The sequence below is a fragment of the Sebastes umbrosus genome, chromosome 21 (genome assembly GCF_015220745.1).
Source record: "Sebastes umbrosus isolate fSebUmb1 chromosome 21, fSebUmb1.pri, whole genome shotgun sequence".
NCBI classification, from domain to species: Eukaryota; Metazoa; Chordata; class Actinopteri; order Perciformes; family Sebastidae; genus Sebastes; species Sebastes umbrosus.
The window spans coordinates 2,962,858-2,987,411 of NC_051289.1; the positions used below are offsets into that span (position 1 = coordinate 2,962,858).

At 43.7% G+C, this 24,554-nt stretch overlaps 1 protein-coding gene across 2 annotated transcripts in view; it reads left to right on the plus strand.

The window, feature by feature from the left end:
• Positions 1–24,554, plus strand: part of drosha (drosha ribonuclease III) — a 106,949-nt gene that overhangs the window by 19,381 nt on the left and 63,014 nt on the right. For both annotated transcript variants that reach the window (XM_037757115.1, XM_037757116.1), the window contains exons 12-17: positions 1,327–1,395; positions 2,557–2,726; positions 4,996–5,120; positions 9,159–9,258; positions 13,988–14,095; positions 18,461–18,568. In XM_037757115.1, the coding sequence (XP_037613043.1) occupies positions 1,327–1,395; positions 2,557–2,726; positions 4,996–5,120; positions 9,159–9,258; positions 13,988–14,095; positions 18,461–18,568 (680 nt within the window). The remainder of the gene's footprint in view (positions 1–1,326; positions 1,396–2,556; positions 2,727–4,995; positions 5,121–9,158; positions 9,259–13,987; positions 14,096–18,460; positions 18,569–24,554) is intronic.

Below are 24,554 nucleotides of genomic sequence, written 5' to 3' on the forward strand. Positions count from 1 at the left end.
ATTGTCATTGTATTAAATACAACGAGATTCACAGTTGCCACATCTGGTCAGCGCTTTAAAACAAACAAATACTTGACAAGACTAAACAAGCAGATAAAACATATAACAGGTAAAACACACACAGTTATAAAGCAATATGAAACAGGTAAAGTCGAAGTAATAAATAAGTATAAACAGAAGTGATTCACTAGAGTGTAAAATATAAAAATATAGGTATGTAAACAGAGGTAATTGCACTTCTAAAATAGGTAGGGTAGATGTAATAAATAAAATGTAAACAAGTTGCACTTGAGGTGTATTTTGCATTTAAGAAAGAGCATTAAAATTGGTATGGTGAATTCTGATTAATAATTGTGATTATCATTTCAACAACCTGTTCAGGTTGTACCCCGCCTTCGCCCAATGTCAGACGGTTACAGATAATAGATGGATGGATGGATTTCAACAATAACTTTACACTCCTAATACCTTCGAAACCGCTTATAGTGATCAAAAAGCTTGGGACAGAATCATTCCTCTACAAATGCTGTTTAAATAATTGGCTTGTAGTAATCAAGTAGTCTGCTTACAGTGTTCATTTTGGGTCTTTTCAAACATGACAACATATCGATTTTTTTTTTTAAACTACCGTGATACTTTACCTGGCGGTCTCCCGTCTGCTTCCAGCTGGCTACCTGAGGCAAAGTGCCGTGTGCACATTGAAATCAAGACATTTTTCTTCAATGAAAAACAAAGCTTATGACAAACTGCCAAAAACGAGCCAACGAGATGCAGCAGCGAAACTTGGCGTTCCTCAGGCTACCCCGTGTCGTCTATTCAAACAGTGAGAAACAGTCATGGCTGCTAGTGATGGAGACACAGAACCAATGTGAACGAGGAAAGCACCTGCGGTTTGAAACAGTCAATAACATTCAGTAAATAGCAAAGCTGTCCGTTTCATTACTTTATATTCAGGTAACAAATATATAAATGTCAATTAGATGGTAATCTGCATGAGAAATAATGAAATCAGTTCTAATAATCATCCACTTATAGTAATCAATTTGAGCTGTTTCCTCAGTATTAAATAGAGGTGTAACAATACATCGATATATTGATTCAGTGATCATCAATGCAAAGTGAAAACATCGATACACATCTTCATCTTAAAGATACGGCTTTATTTTGAAATTCCCACTTTATATTTATTCTTTTTTATTAAAAAGAATAGATTGTTTTTCATTTGAATATCTGGAAGAGCTCAATGGTAAAATTGTCAAATCCTATTTTAGTTTTATTTTGTGAGTTGATAGTAATGTAACTGAATGTGTTAAACATTTCTTCCAGGTCCTGAGTTCGAGCCCTCCGGATGCCAGCGGTTCCATTTCATGCCCCGTTTTGTCCGATTCCTACCAGGTGAGACTCTTCAACAACCTACAAAGAACCTGTTTTCTTGTTTTCTCTTGTCTCCCTCTGGTGGTCAGAGGTGACACACTTCTCAAGTTAAAACAGAAAAGAAGGAGAGTCTCCAGCAACGTCTCCTCCAAACAGTTCTGCATACGCTGGTGTTGATATTCATGGTATGTTCTCCTACAGTGCCTGAGCTGCTGTGTAGCCGCGTGGTATTCATCTTTGATACACATGATGGTGCTGGTGCACTATGATATTGCCGCGATGTTTGTTATGACAGCCGTGCCACCTACCTTCTTTCCATCAAAAAACAATTTCTCTCCCAGCTCTCCCAATTTAGTCCGCTACAAACACTTATCTGCCTCTTCTTACAAAAGCACAAAAAAAGCCCCAGTCCAATGCGATGTTTCTGATGTGATCTGTATAAAGAGAGAGAGCGGAGATGAGGAGTTGCAGTGAGAGCATGATGTTGGTGTGTTTGAAAGTTCCAGTGAGAGTGTGTGGGTTGTTATTGTCTTAATGCATTTCTAGGACTGAGAGGGCAGTGGATCTTTGTGCGTCTGTCCATATGAACACTCCTAAATGGAGGTCAATCAATTCTTTGTGTCTATTAAACTGATTCTGATTAGATTGCACACACGCGCCTGGCTGCATGTCTCAGCACATGCATTTGTATGCTCACTGTCATACAGTTTCGAAATGTTATTCTATACGCGTGTCATTATGTGCCTTCACGTATTGTATGGCATCCGACCTTGCATCGGTGCCTCTGTTTACCTGTGTGTTTCTGGAACAATGCGATTGCGATGCATTGGGGACATTTTCACAGGATGTAATATTAGCTTGGAGTTGGCAGAGGTGAGGAGGGGTGAGATGCTTGTATAAAAACAAAGATTTTCACCCAACGTCAGCCTTGATTTTGGGCCAAGGATTTTGAACAGCGAAATAATGCATTGTATGGAAGCTCGGTGAAACGTTTCCCCCCGTGGAAAAAGTCACGGCTTGTTTGATTTCACAAACTGGAGCTACGAAGACTGAGATTTCTTTTGCATTTTTTCAATTAACTGTGAATCCCCGGTGAGCTTGTATACCTTGTGGTGATTATATGCTTTTGCCCATACGTGCATTTATTTCCGGTGTGCATTTATGTTTCTAAATTTGTCTTAGATGGTGGGAAGGAGGTGCTGTCCATGCATCAGGTGCTGCTCTACCTGCTACGCAGCAGCAAGCCGCTGGTCCCCGAGGAGGAGATTGCAGACATGCTGCAGTGGGAGGAGCTGGAGTGGCAGAAATACGCGGAGGAGTGCAAGGGCATGATCGTCACCAACCCGGGCATGGTGAGGCCTCAGCTGCACCATTACGACAGGAGGGGGGCCTCGTCTGCTCCTTCAAGGGCATGCGTCGCCCCCAACCCCGACACGGCAGGAATAAGGCTGTTCCTGTTAGCCTGTGACATGAGCAACCTCACCTATTATACCCAAGGGCGTTTGCTGTCATCAACGTTATTCGGGCCGAAGCTTCTGTGTCACGATGAAGTTGGTTAACCTTCTTGTCTGGCCCATATTTTAAAGGATGTACAGTAATTGTGTCTGGGTAAAGGTGAGGGTGTCATTGCTAGCTAAAAGGTTGCATATGAACTGTGAATATGATTGCGTAACCTTTGGCGTGGGTGAGTTATCGAGTCAACTGCTCTTCCCGGCAGGACTGAATGGTTGCTGTCAGGGTTTCTAGATAGGTGGGTGTATAATAGTCTTCCATCCCTAGACTCAACTTACAGATTGCTCTGCCAGTCAAACAAAGTCTATTAAAAAGGTCATATAGAGAGACTCACCTTGTCTGGAGCAGCGGTCAACCCTGGGCAACTTCCTTGTCACTCACTTTTTATAGTGTTTAAGTGGTTATTTTATAACCATTTAATTCCATTTGAAAGATTAGAAGCAAGCAAGAATTAGCTAACAATGTTTCCCAGTTGTTTTATGTAAAATTATCATTCCAAGATGTTGGAGATATTACCCATGATTGATAGTAGGGCTGCAACTAATCTATTATCAACAGATATCTGCATATGGATACAGAATGTGTAGGCGACGGGACACGATGTTGGTATCGGAATCGTTCTGCTTTCCGTTTATAGTCAGAGTGGTATTGATCAATCATGTTGGAGCAGGCTTTGGTTGAATAACAGGTCAACAGTCCGAGCAAAAGAGGTGGAATACATTGGCTGAAATGCAATCTGGGATCAGCAGGTCAAAGTGCTTCACAGATGACTAACAAGTGTGGACCATGAAAACAACAGAAAAGACAATAATAATTCAGCTATTTAAGATCATTTGAGACCAATGCATGCCAGACAATAAAATGAAACACATCTAATAAAACATAATTAAAAGGTATAATAACAGCAGTAGCTGAATAGGTAAGTTAAAATTGCTGTTAGACCGATAGCCAATGGGTTCTGAGACAAATATTTCCTTTATGGATTAATCTGTCAATTGTTTTATTTCAGTAATGCACTTAGTTGGTCAGAAATGTCAAAAATAGTATTAAATATTTTAAATAAAATACCCATCACAAGTTCCTTGAGCCTGAGGTGACATCTTAAAATGACTTGTTTCGTCAAACCACCAGTCCAAAACCCGAAGATATTCAATCTACAATTATAATAAACAGAGAAAAGCACTGAGGGATTATCACAATTGTTTTATAATAATAATTTTTGAGCTAACTGATTTGGTTAAGAAAGTATGTTCCTGGAGGTAAAGAATTCAAAAACATCAATAGCATGTCATTTCAGAGCTTGGTGGCCCAACTCAGTCCATACATGCTCTCATTTTGTGGAAATCTCAGCCACTGTGATATATCATGAGCTACTCCAAATGAAGGGGTCAGATGCCAATCAAACATGCAGCGCTCAAGTGATTATTTCACACGGGGGCACGGTCGGCAAACGAGGGCACAGATGCCGTCAACCTTCAAACAGCCACGGTGCATTGAAGCACTGGTAAAGGAGCAGTGGATGCTGAATTGCCTGGTGTATACAACATTAGCATTTCCAATGTATTTGTGTCTGGGTGGTAAACGGGGGCAATCATCAAGCCCTTCCATCAAACCAATCAAACCTGATTATGTGGCTTTAAAGGCAAAATCAAAGACTGCTGGCGACCTCTTGCTCTCAAATCAAAGTTTGTATGCAAGCCGTGACGAGCGAGCGCGGCTAATGTCAAGGTGAGCCCGGGCCTCGAGCCATCTGCCGCGCCGCTCATCGCACCTTATGCTACAGCCCCTTCCTCTGATCTCGCAGAATGCCTGACAGGCTAACTGTGATTTGGGAGTCAGCTGAGAACATGTTGCTTGTCAATCTCCTCCCCGATAAGCGCTTCAGAAGATAGCTCGCCGTCCCTGACGTCACTTTATCATTGTTGTGCGCACGCCACGAGCCGGAATCTGGGCCTCACCTCATTACATTCCTGTGACAGACGGCCCTCGTGGCGTGGATTATTTGTTTCACATATTGGTAGCAGGTGATTGAATGATGGCTGCCTTGAAGCTATATGGATGTGGTGATACTGTAACATGACTCACTGCGCTGTACTTCTTTTACCCTAGAAGCCGAGCTCGGTGCGTATCGACCAACTGGACAGGGAGCAGTTCAACCCAGACGTCATCACCTTCCCCATCATCGTTCATTTTGGGATCCGGCCTGCTCAGCTCAGCTACGCCGGGGACCCTCAGTAAGATCACATACATGTACACAGACACACGGCATAAATGTCGATCACCCATCCGAGCACAGATCTCTCCCCCCCACCCGCTGTATATCGTCTCCCTCATTCCCTTTACGCCTTACTCACCGGCGCTCTCCCAGGACGCTGTGAGGGCATAATTTCCGGTGTCGCACGTCGAGGAGGACGAGAGCGGCGTGTGTCGAGGAGGAGGGGGAGATAGACGGATAGATGGAAATATGGGGAATAGGAGGATGAGAAAACGAGTGGCGTGACATTTTCACATGCGTCGTCACGGGTCCCAGGTTTCCGCTGGGTGCCTCCGCCGTGGGAGCTGCTGCGGTTTTATGTCTCGTGAATAGTAATGCCACACACGCCGCGGGGCTGCAGTAGGGAATACTGTACTGTGCTGCTGCATAATTAACAAAACCAGTGTATTAGATCATCTGAGCCGCGGTCTCTGAGGTGTTCAGAGACACGCGACAACACCACGCCAAGCGCCAATCAAAAGTCGGCACACAACTTGGTTCCTGCGCTCTCGTTCTAAATTTAAACCTGTGGATTTCTTTTTCAACTCGGATGTCTGGTCTCAATCACAGTCAGGAGGAGGCACGGGAGGAAAATAGCGGTGATGAAGACGCATTAGGAAATCCATTTAGGCAGAACTAGTTTGCTTCTTCCCCTGACTAATGTCCCCTCTCCCCTGCCGCTACGTTTTAGCCGTCTGTCCGCTGAGCTCTTTCATCCCCGTGCACCCTGCTGCCATGTCAAACTTCTCAAAGCGGCAGACAACGACAAATTTATGGATGGACTGGGACATCATTAGCTGATGCAGAAACGAGTAGTAAGAGACCAGCGGAAAGGATTCCTTACCACTGCTAATGATGCGTGTAGCGAGGGCAGGAGTCTGTGTTGATTGCGGCGGCGGAGATGCCACAGAGAAGGGAGCCTTGGACACAGCAGCAGCATATATTAACTCAGGAGACTGAAGAAGCTGTGTTGTCTTCTTTCCCCTTCACACTGTCCACTGGACACATTTGTGTTCAGGGCCGCTACTCGAGCTGCTCCGGCTCCATCACGACAGCTGAGGCGAGAATGATGACATGTCAGAGGTCAGGGAATGTAAAGAAAAAGAGAGCAGGGTGGAACAGGACAGACAAGCCGAGCAAGAGACGGGGGAAACATGAGAGAAACATGATGGAGGGATTGTCGGAGGGGAAAGCAGAGGAAAGGATATGAATGGCGCACAGAAACAAAAAGTGAAAACAGAATGTAAGAGACAGAAAGGTCGAGACTTTGGCGGCGGTCGAATAGTAAAAAAAAATTACGCCCTATGCACGGTTCAACGTTAAAATATACTTGCCCAAAGTTCATTTTGACTTGCCCCTATACAAATTGTTTCATTTATTAGTGGTTATCAAATAACAACAAAAACCAAAGTGAACTGTCATGTCTAATCTGAATCTGGAGTTTTCCCCACATCCTCTAACGCCACCTTACTAAACTCCTGTTTCCAGGATAAATGAAATGCTCGCTTGCACATAGCTCATAAACTTTGTCTTTACTCGCCGCCATTTTCTTATGAGTGCCCGATCAGTACTGCACACGTGCAACTCTCAACAGAGATGAGAAGGAAGCGAGATGGCTCACTCTTTAGCTACTTCTATCATCATCAGCTCCGGGAAAAACAATGCGTTTAATTCCTTTTTAACACTGTGAGTTGCAAGATTTACTAGCCTGAAGTGGCATTTTACTAGCCCCGAGCAAACCTTATTGTTGAGCCCTGTATGTCTTTTCATAACCACTTTTCCTTGACCTTGAGGGATAACGTCATGAGGTCAAGGAAAGATGTGAAGGAGAATCTGACTGCACTTACACAACGCTGGATGGATGTTTCTTTGTTTTTTTTTTAAAGCAGTTTTATTTATAACATATAACATGAGTAGGCTACAGTGACAAACTCAGTTCTGTGCAATTCAAGTAAGGATTCCTGTCCAAAACAGACAGTTTTCAATTCATTCATAGTGTACAATTAAACAGCGACGGTGGTTATTGTCGGCCGAATGGTGCGTCGCTTTAAGTGTTGTTGCTGCGAGGAATTATGGACGGCATTATCTCCTCTCCTTTGGTAAAGGATGGTCCAGTGTAGCCTATGCTAAAGGACATAACAAAGGTAGCACTGAAACACCTTTCCTTAGCATTAAGGGAATTCAACCAGCTCTTATCATGGGTCCCACTTAAAGGAACAGTGTGTAGCATTTAGGGGGATCTATTGGCAGAAATGGGATATAATATTAATATGTATGTTTTCTTTAGTGTAAAATCTCCTGAAAATAAGAATCGTTGTGTTTTTGTTAGCTTAGAATGAGCTGTTTATATCTACATAGGGAGCAGGTCCTCTTCACAGAGCAGACCTCCATGTTTCTACAGTCGCCCAGAACGAACAAACCAAACACTGGCTCCAGATAGGGCCATTTGCGTTTTTGCTCCTACACGCTTGGCACACAAAAGTAGTTTCAGTTGGCTGCAATCTGCAACCTCACCACTAGATGCTGCCAGATCCCTTTTAAGGTAGCATGATTCTGTAATCTATCTGATACACGACAGTGATGAGGACATTTATTAGTGGTCTATAAGGTTGGTTAGACTAGTGAGAAGCAGGCGATGAGCGTTGCCTGTCCTCACGACAAAAACGAAGATAAACACTCATTCAACTTTAAAACAAGTTTTAAACTCTTATCACTTGTAATCAGTATTTATTAACTCACTGCTGGTATGTGCCTATATCACCCACCAAGTATAGTAGTTCTGTCTGTAGAGGGCCCGTCATGTTTGAGTAGCGCCTTTACAGAACATCCGTGTTCCAGATACCCTTGTTTGTACATTAGCAGATAGATGAAGCCAGCAGTGCTACAGACACCAGGCCTGAAAAAGGACTAGAGATGGGAAACAGGAGAGAAGGGGGGAGAACAGAAAGAAAGAGGCAGCATATGCTAATGAAAGCATGTGCAGGGAGTGGCGAGAGCCGCGGCGGTGCTACCCTGAGAGCACACAGCGGATCTGTGGAAAGGTCATTGGAGCGGATTGGGGACGAGGGGGCCTCCCAGGCTGGATAGACTCTCTCTCTCTCTCTCTCTCTCTGCCTCGCTCTCTCTTACTTCCCATCTCTGTCTCTCGTCCGCTCAGGCTGCTTCAGTGCGGAGGTGGTGGTGAGCTGATAATCGGGGCGGTAAAGCCGTCTCATTCCCTCGTCTCAGTCTCTAATGAAGTCCCCACTATTAAAGCTCTATAATTCTTCTATTCCTCAGTACACCCCCACTTCTTTCCTTTTCCTTCCTTCCTTCCTCGCTCCCCTCTCTCGCTCTCTCTCCTTCCCCCTCTTTTTATGCCTCCCTGCCTTTCTCTCTGTCAATGCACCGTCCTATCCCCCGAACCCCACCACCTTACCCCTCCATCCCACCAATCATAATTGAATAACTCTGGGTAAATGAGGAGAAAGTCTCCTGAATGGGAGCAGAACGGTCACACTCGGCCCTCAGTGCATCAATCAAGAGGTCTGATTGAAAAGGGAGAGAGAGGGAGGGAGAGGGAGAAGGGGGGAGAAGGGTAGGTGGTTAGTATGGTGGCTACATGTCACCTTGCCGATAACTCCCCGCCTCTTTTCACATGCAAATGAGAGCAAAGACAATGAGGTTTTATAGAAAATGAGAATAAGGAGGTTGTGAGATAGCTCTCGAGCCAGACGTCAGGGCTACTCCAATGTGTCATGACTTACAGCTTTTTACAAGAGAAATAAGGGGAAGTGCAAATTGTTAGTCAGTGTGTGTGTGAACCTCTGCTCACAGTTCAAACATCTGAAACACTGAGGATCTTCTGTGTCCATTGCCCAGCAGCTAATGCAATAACGGCCACAGGCAACTGTTACATTATGTTTAACATCAGGCAAGCTGCAGATGAAATATTGATGTGCTGCTGCAAAGCAGGAGAAGTGAGCGGGAGATCGACTCCTGTCAGCCTGACGCCTCCTTATTTGCTGTCTGCTTGCAGGTACCAGAAGCTGTGGAAGAGCTATGTGAAACTACGCCACCTGCTGGCCAACAGCCCCAAGGTCAAGCAGATTGACAAGCAGAAGCTGACGCAGAGAGAGGTGGGTTGAAAGAAAAACAAAACACACTTTGATATGTTTCTTTTTTTTCCTCTTTTGTCACACTCATATTTTAACATTGTCAGGTTGGCACTGCACCACTCGCTGCGTGGATGTGTTGCAATGCGCTTTTAAATTTAAATGTTTTTTTGGGGAGCTCATTTCCTGCAGATATGAAAAAGGTTGTGCTGAAACAACCCGAGTATTTTGCACTCTCTGCAGAAATAAGAGCAAAACTGTTACAATTATTCCTGCTGTGCGCACCGATTCAAATGCCGCTTATCTGGAACTCGCCGCTGGTAGTCAGAATTATTGCCTGAAAGTAACAAGGATGCTGTTTCGCTAAACAAAAGTGAGACAGCCGAAACTTACAAAGGCAACATTATTTTCTGGTTTTGTTGATTTTTTGTAGAAAACACAGCCTCTGCTTTCACGCATTTAATGATTTGCTACAACAGGGGAATATGTAAATAGTGCATCCAGGGCTTTACCTTGGAGAAAATATTCATTTGCACATTAGTACCACGCACATACGACTAGATATGTGTTATTTGATGTCGGAAATTGTATCTCGGATATACAGTAATTGTTTTCATCTAAATTGTCCAGCCTCTAAATGTACTAGCAACTATCTCCTCTTCATTATTCACAAAACGTTGACTGATTTTTATGTGGAAATAGGTATAAATGCAGGAATGTTGAGCATAATGTTTTGACAGATTGCACCGTCCATCCATCACGCTTCAGACCCTTTCCTCCAGCTCACAAATAGCATTATTATTGGCTCAAAAACTTCAGGTTTAAATACTTTTAAAATAACAAAAAGGTTCAAAATTCATGGGATATTTACTGATGTATTTTATATTGTAGAACAAAACATTAAAATCTCTTAAGCTTGTGTTAACCGCAGACCTTACTTCAGACATGTAACTAAAAACCGGGAGCCGGAAGTGTTAAAATGCTGAGTCATGTCTGGGTTTTAAGACTCATTCCTGCACCACACTATAGTGACCATTTATAAAAATAACTTTTTATCTTTTGTGCTCAAAGTTACCGACTTCAGCTTTAATAATGCATAATTTAGATGAATTTGCAGCTCAGAATAAAAGTGCTGTAACTGCTCTCCTGAGTTGAGTGTGAAGGTCAAACCACCACCAGGGACTGAGAATGAAAAAAGGTTCAGGTTTGGTGAAGTAATGACCATGTAGCCACGGGGAATCGCAGCGTACAGGTGCTGTGTGTGTGGCCTCGGTGCTTTGTCCCTCCGTATCTGTCCTGTAGGGAACTGCTGTAACTTCTCTACAGTTAGACACAGCAGATTCACTCTCCGAGGCTTCGAGTGCGTCTCTTCCTTTTGGTCTGTTTGATACACTCTGAACTAATAATGAGTAAGAACTCAGAGCTCAATTAGCTTGTTTCCCAGGTAGTTCGGCGAATCTCTCCGGCTAACAGGCCCTGACAATCCTACTGTCAACCTGCACTGGAGCAATTAGTGAACCCAAACACATGCACACGCACACACACACCGGGTCCGTCAGGCTCCAGCACAAGCATTAGCCATGTCAGTGTCTCTTCACTGCAGTGGAAGTGTGGCATCGCTGCTTATTTAATACCCCGGGGAACACTCAAGCTTCCTGTGTAAATGCATGGTCTTTCAGTGAAACACTAAATGTCTGTTTCATTTTCTACCATTAAGAATCAACCCTGTCAGAAGGTGTTCACAGCAATGTGGTGCTGCTCCAACTGGCTCTTTGATACCTCTGTGCTCAGTCTGGAGTCCACAGAGCCCCAGGGAGACCAAAGGTGTGCGTCTTGGCTAGAACTGGCCTTCACACCGGGGAGCACGCCTCTGCACCCATTTCCAAATCTCATGCTGAAAGCATGGAGGGTTGTGTGTGTGCGTGTGTGTGTGTGTGGGCGGAGTTGGTGTGGCGTTCAGGGACATGCAGACTGTCTGTGTGTGTTGCCCAGATGGGTTCTGTGCGAGCCCCTCAGCCAAACGCATGGCTGGGTCCCGATATTATCTCCAGAAAACACTCCAACTCCTTTGATTCCCTTTTTTTGTGATGATTTTTGCATTCAAAATACACCAATTTCATTGTTTTTGGTTAACAGTCTACACATTATAACCAATAATTGCAAGGTTATAAAACATTGTGTGTGACTATATTGAGACTGAATGTTACTTTACTTTCTCATATCTCTAATTTGAATAAGTATTCAGCCCCGAGTCAGTGCTTTGGCAGTGAATTCAGCCTCGAGTCTTCTCTATCAGCTCGGCATATGTGGATTTGGGGATTTTCTCTGATTCTTCCTGGCAGATTTGGCCGAGCTCAGTCGAGCTGCATGAGGAGCATCTTTTTGAAAAAGCTCTCTTCAACTCATTCCACGGATTTTTCTAGTAGTTTGAAGTCTGGGCTTCGGCTGGGCCACACAAGAACTTCACACTATATTTCTCAGTCGATTTCCAGTGTTGATTGGGATGTGTTCATAAGGATCATTGTCCCGCTGCACAATATATCGGCCCAATCTGAAGATTTTAGCACTTAAATCTGGTTCTTGACAAGAATTTCTGTTTAGTTGGTCCCTACTGTAAGTTTTAGGAAGCAATCAACAACAGTACCCTGCAAAGAGGCAAAGACGCAGAGAGGGCTGTCAAAGTTAACGCAATAATAACTCACTTTTAATCATTTAATCATATGAAACTAGAAAACATAATGAATCCATTGGTACCAACCATTCATTTGGAAAGTGCATTTTGTCCAAAGCAACTTATGATAAATGCATTCAAACTGATAGATGTTATCAAGCTAAAGTTGTTCCATTACCCATAACAGTATCGTAAATGCTTCGATGCAGCCTAAAATTGACTGCATCGTACACAAATCTATACACTGAACCGATTTCACGTTGTCATATAATTTATTAGTCCATTTACTCTACACAGGAACAACAACAACACGTGTCACTCAGTACCCGATCCGTACCGTGCATGTGCATCTCTCAACAGAGATGAGAAAGAAGCGAGATGGCTCACTCGTCAGCTACTCACTCATTCATTCATTCATTCATTCATTCATTCATTCATTATCCGTAACCGCTTATCCTATTCATGGTTGTGGGACTCGTTAGCTACTTCCTTCTTCAATTTCAGACGCAGCGATCGTTTTTTTCCTGCGCTGATGATGGAAGTAGCTTACTGTACCGATCGGGGCAGGTGCTAGCGGAGAGTGTAACGTTAGCAAGAGCTAGCAAAATGTCAGCAATTCGTCAATATTTCACATTGGAAAATCCCACCAGTAAAACAGCAAAGTGTTTTTTATGTACTGGTATCGCATCAGAGCAAGTTCAGCAGTCAGGATCAGAAAGGAAAAAAGTGTTATCGGAACATCTCTAGTCCAAAAGGAAAGGTCAGGGAGGTTAAGATCTGTTCTCTGGAAACCATCAACACCAACTGCAAATTTGACTGAAATCTGTCCATCAGCTTTATGAGACTTTATGTTGAACCACCCAGAACTGCAACCGCATAAATCCTGTGGCTTTACATTGCTCAGACAATGTGAACAATAGAATAAGCTAAAGTCTCCTAAATGAATCTGCCAAAGCAGTAAGTAAGCAAAGGAGCACACATACAACAGATGTGCACTCGCCTTCTGCAGGCGCTGAAATTCAGACAGTGTCTTTGGTGTTTGACCTTGACCTGATCCAAAACACAAACACTCCTCTCAGCAGAAGGATGTGATGATGAAAGTCAAATGGGCCGTGACTCGTCTGTTTGACCAGCAGAAAGTTAGTCTCTCCGCCTCCCCTTCCAGTCAATTATTTACTTTCTGTACTTCCGTCCATTCCCTGACCCTGTAGAAAGCCTTGCATAATAAAAGTATTTACATATCATTCGCACTTCGCAGTGATTACTGCTTTCCATATACAGCGGCTGGCTGTCCATGGAAAGATTTGTTGTTGTGTGTGGTTGCGCGTGCATGTGTTGCGCGTGGGCGAGCGTGTTCACTTTGATGCACAGTTCAAAGTAGGATGGCATTATTTATTCATGCCTTTGTTGTTCTTATTTCCTCTGCGAGTCAAAAATTCCTGGCGTTCCATTTTAGGCAGATCACGGCTAACTCAGACGGAGTCGATAATTCTCAGTTGAATGAAACACATGCGTGCGCACACACATTAGGAGGTGCAGTCAGTCAATACATCTTCCATCTTGGTTGTTATTTGTAGGGCCCTCTTGTCTCAGACTCCCCCGCACCGCACCCCCCCTGTACTGCATTTCCAGTTATTTGCTGTGGAGCTGACATGATGCTGTGTGTGTCTGTAATGATTCCTCCTGCTGCTGATGGAGGTACCTATAGGCTCTTGCGTGATGGTCCTAATGGGCAGGCAGGTGCCTTGGCTCTTGGCGACTGGGACTAAAGCCTCCGTATCAGCCCTAACACCCAGTCCCACCACTGCCCACAGCCATGCTGACCCATTGCAGCGCCTCAATTAGCCAGGACCAGCAGAGCTGTCACTGCCCCTGTTGCTCCTGTCCACTGCTGTGCTGTATTTATGTCCTGCTATGGAGGTTTCAGTTCATTGCATGTGCCAGCTGACGTGTTGGGGGGGCGGGAGCAGGAGTGGGAGGAGGGAGGGTGGTGAGGGCGGGGGTGGGGTTTTTGAGGATGGGAGCTGTCCCCGAAGGCTGTGCTCCAGCAGATCAATAATTGACTGGCTGATTGTTTGGCAGGAAGCTCTTCAGAAGATCCGTCAGAAGAACACTATGCGCCGTGAGGTGACAGTGGAGCTCAGCAGTCAGGGCTTCTGGAAGACTGGCATCCGCTCCGACGTCTGTCAGGTAACTATCGTCAACTGACACGTGCATACATGCTGCAATACATATACTCATGGATCTAACACGTGATGGCAAGCAACACATTCAGATGTTCATACACTCACAGATACAGACATGCATCGACATACATTTACGTAACCTGTATCTTAACAGTGAAACGAAGTCATTCAAAATCATTAAAAACAAATTCAATGCAGAGGCAAGAACACATACAATAACAGTCATTTATTGTAAAAACTTCAATTCAAAGTTGAGCCCCAATTAGATGCAGAGTCCCTTTTACTCGACGGGTAGTCACACCCGTTTTGACAAATAAGGTCTCAATTAGACGCTGGGTAACTTTTGTCAATATGGACATGCTACACATCATTGGATCGGTTAGATTCTCCACAATTCAATTTCTCAGGTAATTTTACAGAAACCACGAGCACCAAAGTTTAATTCGTTCAGATTTACCGGTGTGGTAAACAAGACACGGAAGAAAAAGTGGCGACTCCCCTATCTTTGAAGGGTCATAAAGTCTGAATATGTGTCTATTCCTCGATTACTTATATTCCTTTAGTCCGTAAGGATCCACCGACCCAAAGAATCAAAACGTTTTTACATAAAAATCAATCTATGTTGGGAATATTGTCATGTGAAGTCCGTTGCTCACTGTCTGCTGACTTTGTTTGTCAAACAAAGACCACACTTTAACTGACAAAAACAATATTTCTCTTAGTTTTCCATACGTTGTTGGGTACGCTCGTTTTTGTTACCTTGTTGTCTAAAGAGGATAAAGAGAGGTGTAGTGTCGGTATGCCGGGTCCCGTAAATCGAGCGTTGTTAACAGAGCTAGATCAAATGAAAAATTCGTAATTGATGTTGTTCATTTTTTATATAATATTCATAATGGTTTGAATAAACAATTTGATCATATTTCATAGGGGTGTAAGAAAATATCGATACACTTGAGTATTGTGATGTTATATTTTGTGATACTGTATCAAAAACACTATTGAATTTTAATGAATGTTTTGTGTTCTTTATACTATGACAGTTTTCCCTAAAATCAGATTTATAAAATCGCAGTATATCTCAGTATATTGAATCGTAACCCCTTTATCATGATACATATCCTATCGTCAGATTCTTGCCAATACTGCACACAGTTCTAGTATTTCATATCTTTGTTTGTCGGTTGAGTTTAGTGATTGAAACAAATAAAATCTCAGGCTATTAAATGCCATTTTACTGCAGCTAAGAAACCTGAAATGGTTTTATGATCAATAAAATTACAAACAATTAGTGTGATTAAAAATCTTTTTTATGAATATAGGTTTCCAAAAGCAGTTTAAATGTGGTAGGAGAGTCAATAATGATTTGTTTCATTATCATTTTTTATATTAATTGTCAGAAAATTGTGAAAAAATTATAATTGATAAATGACTTAAAAGAAATTAATAGATTTATTATCAAATCAGCTCTTTAGTCAGACGGATGCAGAGGCTGGTAACCTCAACTGAGAGCTACATGTAAGTGCTGTGGTCATATTTAATGGACAATTCTTCTTACGTTTATTACTGATTATTGACATTGTGGGTGCACACACTTTGAGGTTATAGATATTCTTGTTAAACTTGTAATAAGTTTGTAATACACCGCAATTATCCTTTAAATGTGCATATACACGCGTACGGCGGTGCTTCCACTCAGGCCGACACAGACCAGCGCTTATAGCACAGCCACAGTCAGAAACTTCTGATCTTTCCACACATTGCGTCACTTCTCTATTTAAGTGTCAAAGTCTGTGTAAGGAAAGTGGACTCCCACAGAGCCTCAGCAAGCAATACCCTTCATTAAGTAATGTCTCCAGACCTGACATTTTATTTATACACAACTCCACCACCACTCAGTCTGGCGAGAGCCAATGTGCCGTTCTCTCCCCTTCATGCACTTATTAGCAGCAAAATAAAAACCAGGACGGAGCTTAATCTCCATATGGTCTATATGTTATCTCCATCTCAGGGAAGTGGAACAACATATGCAGCTTACAGTTCTCATGCGTGCACACAATTTAGCATAAGGGGCCCTAATGAGACTTGAACCGTAACCCTGAATGTGTTAGTGCCACGCTGTGCCCACTGGAACATTCAGAGCTGCATTTGTTCGTGGATTTGTCAGAGTAATGAAACGGACTAGCTTTACTTTATAATTCTTTTATTTATTGTCTATTCCAATATATTTTCTGCCTGTTACTCAGAAAAATAATTGCCATCAGTGTTGTGCATCCTTTTTCTCTGCACACATCCCCGTATGCAGCGAGGATAGCCCACAGCTGCTACTCATTCTCACATTTGGAGAGGAATGACAGGAAAGTTCTAGCCTCGCAAACCAGACCTCTCTTCCAGCAAGGTCTAGCAAAGAAGGATCCGATCCATAATTGCCGCCCAATTATATTTGCTTCAAGCTGTACCGCTACGACTAATTGGTTCATGAATAATTTCAGTTTCGAACTGCTGTGGTACACTCTGCACAACGTGTGACACAGACAAGATAGAACGGCAAAACTGACCCATAGTTTTCTTGATTCATAAAAAAGCAAGGCGCGAACCAAATCAGCCCCCCTCGTTACTGACATCGCTCGGCTACGCCAAGGTCGTTTCACTTGAAAGGCTCTGTCAAGGACCGGGCTACACATTGGAGGCAGGAAGTTATTTATTCATCAATGTTTTTAATTTTTTGTATGTTTATTTTGCTGTTTGTCTTCCTGCCTCTCTGCGTCCCTGATCACATCGGTGTGAAGGCTATCAGTGGATTTTACATTTCAAGGGAAAGGCATCTTGTTTTCCCTTCAACATCAGAGAGAATCCGTGTGGGCGGGTCTTTACTCACTGCAACAGTGTGCTGCATTTATTTATTTATCATCACTTTTATATACATTAATCAACCTACTTATACAGAATATACTTTATCACATAACCAAGCCAGAGCATGGAGGATAACAGCTCTACATTTGCATTGCTGGCAGGTAGATTAAATCAAATTTAAATTGCTTCAGTACTTGGCATTGCTGAATATATATATCTCCTAATAAAATCTTTTAAAATAAGTTGTTAATATAAGCATTGTTAGCCTTACAGTGACATCTCTATTGCACAGCGCATCAGTATAATGTTCAGTTAATTTTTTTATTCCGCAAGAAACAAACGGATGTGATTAAACGGAAAACAAGTCGGGATAACCATTTCATCACATTTCGGTTAATTAAATTGCGATATAGTGAGTTAAAGCAATTTAGAATTCATGCTTGTAATATTTCAGCCGGGGGGAGAAGGAAATTCAGGCCGCCGCCGGTCCCGCTGGACGCTGTCCAAACTGCCCAAACGTCATCCGTGACAGTAAATTAGAAAATTCCCCACCTTTTAATTACCAGAGTATCAACTCTAACAGCCCCCCACTCCGCCTCTCTACGCACACATATACTCAGTCACTCCGGCAGTCATCAGAACAGGTCAGGAGCTGCAGACACGACCGGGGCGCGGGCTTTGTTAATTGGCTGCTTAACAAGGCCTGGGGAGTGTGTCACCACGGCCCCTGTGATGGCCCCAGGGCTACGTGGCAGCACCGCTTGTAGCCGCCGGGCCTTTCGGGCTCACCCTCCTCAGTAGCACTAATTAAAACATGCATGGCTTCCTCCTCTCTCATGTGGTGGCACGGGGTTAATGTGTGTACACCAGCCTTTGCTACAGTTCCTCAGCCACTCCGACTTGATAAGCCTCCACTAATGATCCTGTAGATTGGCTCTCTGACTGTCACACTAATTTGCTGACCACTGGCTATTTTCTTCTTTTTTTTTCCTGTTCATTCTCACTTTACATGTCACATTCCCCCTCGCTGACAAGCACGCGTCTTCCTCTTCCTCCGTTTTCTTTCACTGTGTTGCACTCAAACTTTTTCCTTTTTTAATACACGAGGGTCAGAGGGAGCTGTCGGTGTTTGTCCGAATGGAAGTGTGTCAACACGGCGAAATGGTCTTCGATTTGACTGTCCTGTCCAAATGTGAATTTCCCTCCTCCCTGTCATTCCCTCTCACAGTGCAGCGATTGGGTTTTTGATTATTTCATCTCTCTGTTGCAGAGCACCACTTAATAAATAATGACTGGCTGATTGATTTCTCCCTGCCTGTTCCCTCCATCAACCCCTCTCCCTTTTTCTTTCTCGCAATCTCTTCATCACACTTTCTCTCAAATCACGCTCCCCTCACTCCGCTTTCACACAAGGAGTGATCCTTATTCTCCATCTCTTCCTGTTTCTCTTCTCCTCTTCCCTTTGCTGCCTTCACTCTTGCTCTTTTTTTAACCAATTCTCTCTCTGTGTCCTCCACAGCACGCCATGATGCTGCCTGTTCTCACCCATCACATCCGCTACCACCAGTGTCTGATGCACCTGGATGAGCTCATTGGCTACGTCTTCAAGGAGCGCTGCCTCCTTCAGGTAAGGCACAGTCACGACAGCTCCTTAACTTTACAAAGTGATGTGACTCTACGCCCCGACCCGAGCTGCATTATTTAAAGGCTGGCATAGTTGATAACTAACAGGATAGATATGGGTAGGCAAATCCCCGCGGTTCTTTTAGGCTGGGGCGCAGTCTACAGCCGGCTAGATAAAAAAGTAAACATTTTGTGCAGTGGGCTTCTCGTGCGCGGAGACCCAGGGAGGCAGCGTTTGCCTCATTACTGTGCCCATTCCACCTCTGCAGGGATAGTTCAGGTGGAAACAGGGGCTCAGGAGTCAGCTAAGGTAACCCACACACCGGCCTGAGTCATATCTCTGCAACAAGCAGCCCGGGTGTGCTGTGAGTTGCAGTGACAGTAGTCAGGACAACAACAGCCTCCTCCGTAATGCCAGCTCTCCCCTGTCAGGTCTGCAGCCTCAAGCCGTGTGCTCTTGGAGCAAACCCCACGGCTGCCTCCAGCAATATTGAAGAGCTGTCATAACCTGATACATTAGAAATCAATGTGTTGTAGCCTATACATAGTTAAAAAGGGGAAGGATGCATTAAGATTCGCTCAAGGCCCTGTGTGTGTGTGTCCGTGTGTGTGCACGGCGGCTCAGTGCTCCGGGTGTGTTTATACGCGGGGATTTGCACATATCGATCAACGATTGGCCTTTTTGTCGTTTGTATAATGACGACCTGTCATTATGAGTGCTAAAAAGGAAACGCTGACCTGCTGTGAGGCCAGCCGGCGGGGCCGACAAGCTGCAGCCCTTTCATCGAGGAGACGCCCATTTGAGCTTGACATCTCCGTCTCTCGGGGAGAAGTTAATGGATTCGTCCCTCCCCTTCTTTCTCATTCAAGTCCTTCATCTTCCCAAAAAAGAGACAAACAAACAAAAGAAAAAAAAACAATCAGTTTGATCACGACAGCTCACATACAGGCCTCCGCAGTGTGTGTTGCCTGTCTGTTCTACCCACCGAGGTGTTAATACCGTGACATCGCTGTTTGTGTGTGTGTGGAGAAAGCCGGGGCTGTCAGCAGTTCACCGCTACTGGGACTGAAATGGCCCAAGTAGGGAGCCATCATCGCTGGGCTTACAGCACCTTCCTCCTCTACTGCACACACACATCAGCAGCTAATGTCCCACAACACACACACACACACACACACACACACACTTTCTGCCCAGATAGGTTTGGACAGAACGGCTGCAATGCAAGTTGCGGAGTGCAATGGTGCTTGTTCTAACAGCCCTCTCTGAGTCAGAACTGATTTCAGATCCTCCATCACTCCCCATTTGCCTCCTTTCTGATGGGATGATCACATTTAATGAGTTGAATGTTTTCCAGTGGCGGTTTATTCCTTTCTAACACGATAGAATCTGGTACCACTCTGTGATTGCATTATAAATGAATAGTGCTTCGATTCATGGTTTGTGTGCTTTGAATTAATGTACCTCCAGCTGTATATAATGTATGGGTGACTTAGAACATGTTCAAACCCACAGTATGGGAGTTAGGGGTGTGATACGGTATCATATGGCGATGAAGTTGCTAAAGTTTTCCCAGGAGAGTCTGATGCAACTGCGTGTTGTACATACATTCCTTGTGAAGTGAAAATAGTAAGCTACTTGTACAAATTTCTGGCAACAAAAAAACAGGCAATCCTGCAGCTTCCTGTACTTATCATTCATAAAATGATATTAATAGTCAAACACTGCATAATCTAGTTTTAGAAGTATTTTGACATTGATATTTTGAGTCCTAATGAGACATAGTGTGGGGTTATACTTACATAAGTATTCCTATAGAGGAACAGGACGTTGGCTGTCATTCCTAGTTTGGGACAGTTGAATCGATATTTCAGAAATGGGAATTTTTGTTCTATCTTTGAAGGGTAATGAGCTGTACTCCCATTAAAGGAATGAGAATTTATTTCCCTTTTTTTCATATTTTCCTTTAGAAGAGATGAAAGCGGCAGATCATCTGGGAAACAGAGTTCGGTGGGTCTGTACAGAATCAATGCTTGTTTCCCAGCGCGCTCTCTCTCTAATGTTTTAATGAAATGAATCAAAGTTGCAGGCAGAACATGTGTCGTAAATGTATAATCACTATACTATACTCGGTCAGTAAAGCCGTGAGAGCATTATTCTGTTTTGCTGTGCAGCAACATACCTGCTATTTCTATACAGAATGGCAATGTGTTCCCGGCATGAGGCAACTGACAAAAAACACCCCAGCCTGAGAGCGGGAGCCTTCTGCACTCGGCACTTCCCCCCGCCTGGCTCCGGCGGAGCCCCGGCCCTTTGAAGCTCCTCTTCTGAGAGCCACCCTGTTAAACATTTAACATTTAAAAATTGAAGGGGAGGGCGGGTCGAGGTTGGAGAGACATGTGTTCATGGTCGCCACATGCTCCCGCATCCCCACATCCACCAGACCCTCATAATCCCCCCCACCCCCTGTTGCTTCATCCCCACTCCTCACTTTTGACCCATGCTGACAGAACGAGAGGCATCACAGAGGATCTCAATAATTTAACTGTACATATCCTCGGCCCCGGCTCTCATATTGCATGCTTTTGTTTGTGTGCCCCTTACGAATGCGGCTGTGACTCTGTGTACAGAGTACCAGAGTACTTTAGATTTGTTTTGTTATTCATGGCGGCGCATGCCCGGCCATGTGATTGAGGTGTCCATCTGTTTCAAGTAGGGGCTGGCCTGAATACCATTTTACAGGCTTAGAATATTTCAGTGGATATTTCTTGTAACAAATGAAAAAATGTTACATATTGTGTAATAATGCAAAGGCATGGTTGTTCGGCGATGGCTCACATGAACTACAATGTGTTGGTGTGGGATGCAGGCGCGGACCCAACAGTTAGACTTTTGGCTAAAACCTGAAGCCACAGTCGTTAACGTCAGTCCCGCTGTAGTTTTGATTTATTGTTCAGTGTCACATTTTATCGGTTAATCACCGCCGCGACAACACGTGGATATATTGTATGTGATTTTGCTATATCATGCTTTAATTTCATGTCCCACAGTAACCGTGTTCACATTCTTTCATTGTTTTTGTGATATAGAGTGACGGTAGGAAGGCTCGCCCTCGAAGGGCTGCGTTTACGTTCTTTGCATTCTTTTCATGACTGTAGTCGCCATGACGTCACCCATTGTTAACCATCAGCATATTGGTGACAGCCAAGCGACCGAACGCTAAATTAGACATTTTCACTAGAAAGGTAGCAATAAAAGTGATTAAACTCACTCGCCACTTTGTCTTATTGTGAGTAGAAAAATTATAATGATTATGACAAAAGTAATCTAGAACTAGAATAGGAGTAGAACGTCATTGAGCTGTTTTCCGTGGTCATTTGACTAGCACAAAAGAAACTCGCCGGTAGCTTGTCCTTCTTTCTCACTTTCTGCAAGCCCACAGGAAGAGCGCCGGTCGTCGTTCCCAACTTTCGTAGAGGCCAAACGGCGGTACTGCAACTTCCACGTCCGTCACATGATGCATTGGGCCCAAAAAATACTTTTTCCCATAGACTTACATTGGGAAAGAGACGTCTGTAACTCAACGGATAATTTTTTTTGAGGTGAATCAACTTCCCAGTATGAATACTGTAATAGTCCTTATTTAAAAAAAATCGTTTTTAAAGTTGTAAAATGAACTAATAGCTAAATCCAGAGTCATTTCCCTTCCTCCGTTCATGTGAATGAGACCCAAACGTTAGGACCCCGTGTCAGAGTCATGTGACCAAGCAGACGCTACTGCGCATGTTCCATGTGACCAAGATCCGGGAAGTCGAGTCATTTAGGATTCATGCGCCACTGAGCAACTTTCATAGGAATGAACGGGGCCCCGCCTCCAACGCTGTATCCAGTTCTCTTCATACATCCATGATTTTCTGTAACCAGTTCAGCAGTAAAGCATGGTCAGCTAACCAGCCAGCTGTCCACTAGTTAGCTAGTGTGGAGGCATTTTCTGTAAAGAAGGACTCGAAAATCAAGAGAGAGTCTTTTAAAGGTTTAATAAACACTTGCAAGTGGGCAAACAACCATCAACATAAATGTTCAGGGCTGAGAGCACTGAGTCTCTCCGTTTCGTGACATTTATGCCCTTGCGTTCATGCTCACAGTCGTATATCTCACATTGTCTGTCTGACTGACACTTCTGTCCTTTTTAGGGTTACTTGTCCGCCGCTCTGACCATCATGCTACGTTGATTTGAATGGGAATATCCGCTCTACTCCTATTCTATTTCTATGGGCTAAATCCTCAAAGAACAGAACACTTTCGCCTGCTGGCTAAATTGTTCAAAATTCCTCTTCCCTTATTTACTTTCTGTTTTACCATACATATCTAAAACACACAACCAATGAAGTCAACTAGTTTGACTTCTTTGTTGTGAATGTGTGCGATTGTTGCAGTCAGCCTGGAGCAGTTCTTTGTTTGCGATCCAAATACCGATGTAATGGCAATGTTTTATAGAGCACATTTAATCACAAGTTGCACGTTCAAATGCAGAGGATTCAATATTCAGATATTTCAAGTTGATCCCAGTCCGTTCCCTCTCTTCTTTACCCCCGAGTCCTCATTTACCTGTGTACATCAAATAGTGCGGTACACGGTAATGACAGTGTTCTGGTGCTGTTTGCCAAGCAGGCAGTTTGCCCATCAGTTTCCCCGCATGCGGGTTCAAGAACACTCTTTCCAGTCAAGTCTGCCGCTCTCCACTGAGCGATGATGTTTATTCCCGTTTAGCCAAAGGCAGTTGAGCAGCAGCTGAGGCAGTGATCACTAAATCCAAATCCCTCCGATACTTTACGCAGTCATTATGTTGACAGGAACAGTTGCAGACGTCAATCCCCCCCACAGATTCAGCTTAAAAGCCAATACTGTTGTTGGATGTTGTCCTTAACTGTGAAGGACCTGCAGTGTTTACAGAATAACTGATGTATTTTTCTTGATGCGTTTCCTTTAGAGTACCCAACTCTGTAGTTGAAGCTGTGTAGTCGGCAGTCATTGACTTGTGTCTGACATCGCACAATGGGGGAGTTGAAAGTGGAAGTAGACGTGGTTGTTGTTGTTGTTTTTATTTATATTCTTTATCAAACTGTCAACACGGCGCTGAGAATTGCTAGATTTCTGCTTGTCATGTCAAATAACTAGCTTTTTTTTTTTTTTTTCTCCCACACAAAAATGCTGTTCCCCTTAACCACAAAAAAAAATACAATTGCTGTTGAATTTGTCGCCTCTGTGTTCAAGGCTACAAAGCTGAAGGCCTCTTGAGCAACTATAAATATTGAAACCTCTCTGTTAACGTTTTACATATATATCTCATTGGAGCTTGAAATTGATTTGAAGTTGGCTGAAAGGAGACAAGCATTTTGAAAAGCAAGCCCAGGGGGGGAGAGTAGTCGGAGGTTTTTTTTTTATATATTTTTTTGGCTGAGATTAACATTCTCCTAATGTAAGATTGATAAAGGCTTGACATATCCTACTGAGCCCTATCTCTTTTCCCTTTTCCTTCCCCCAGCGAGTTTGAGATGTTCAGCCGCGGCACTCTTTCTAGGCACAGCAGTTTTTGTCCTCTTTTCAAACAAAGACGAATGTCGACTAATGCGTTTCCTTCAGGGTTATTTTACCTTAAATTCCCACTTTTGCCTCTCTTTACACGTTCTGAAAGTTTAAGTCATTAATTTCCATACAGTCAACTTCAACATGACAAAGAGGCGAGAGGGGACAGTCTCTCTCTCTCTCTGACGGAGGCTCACCTAAATGCAGCTCCCCCTCCTCTTGTCCGTCGAGCGATTGCTGATCCAACATTATTAGACTGATTTGTTTGACCAGTGTTACCATTTATAATTCGTCATTAGACAAAAGGAGGAGGTAGGAGGAGGGTTTTCACAGGGCCATGATGTTTAAACGCTGTCAGTTTCACTACTGTATGTACACTATTGGCCCTCTGTGACCAGGAACA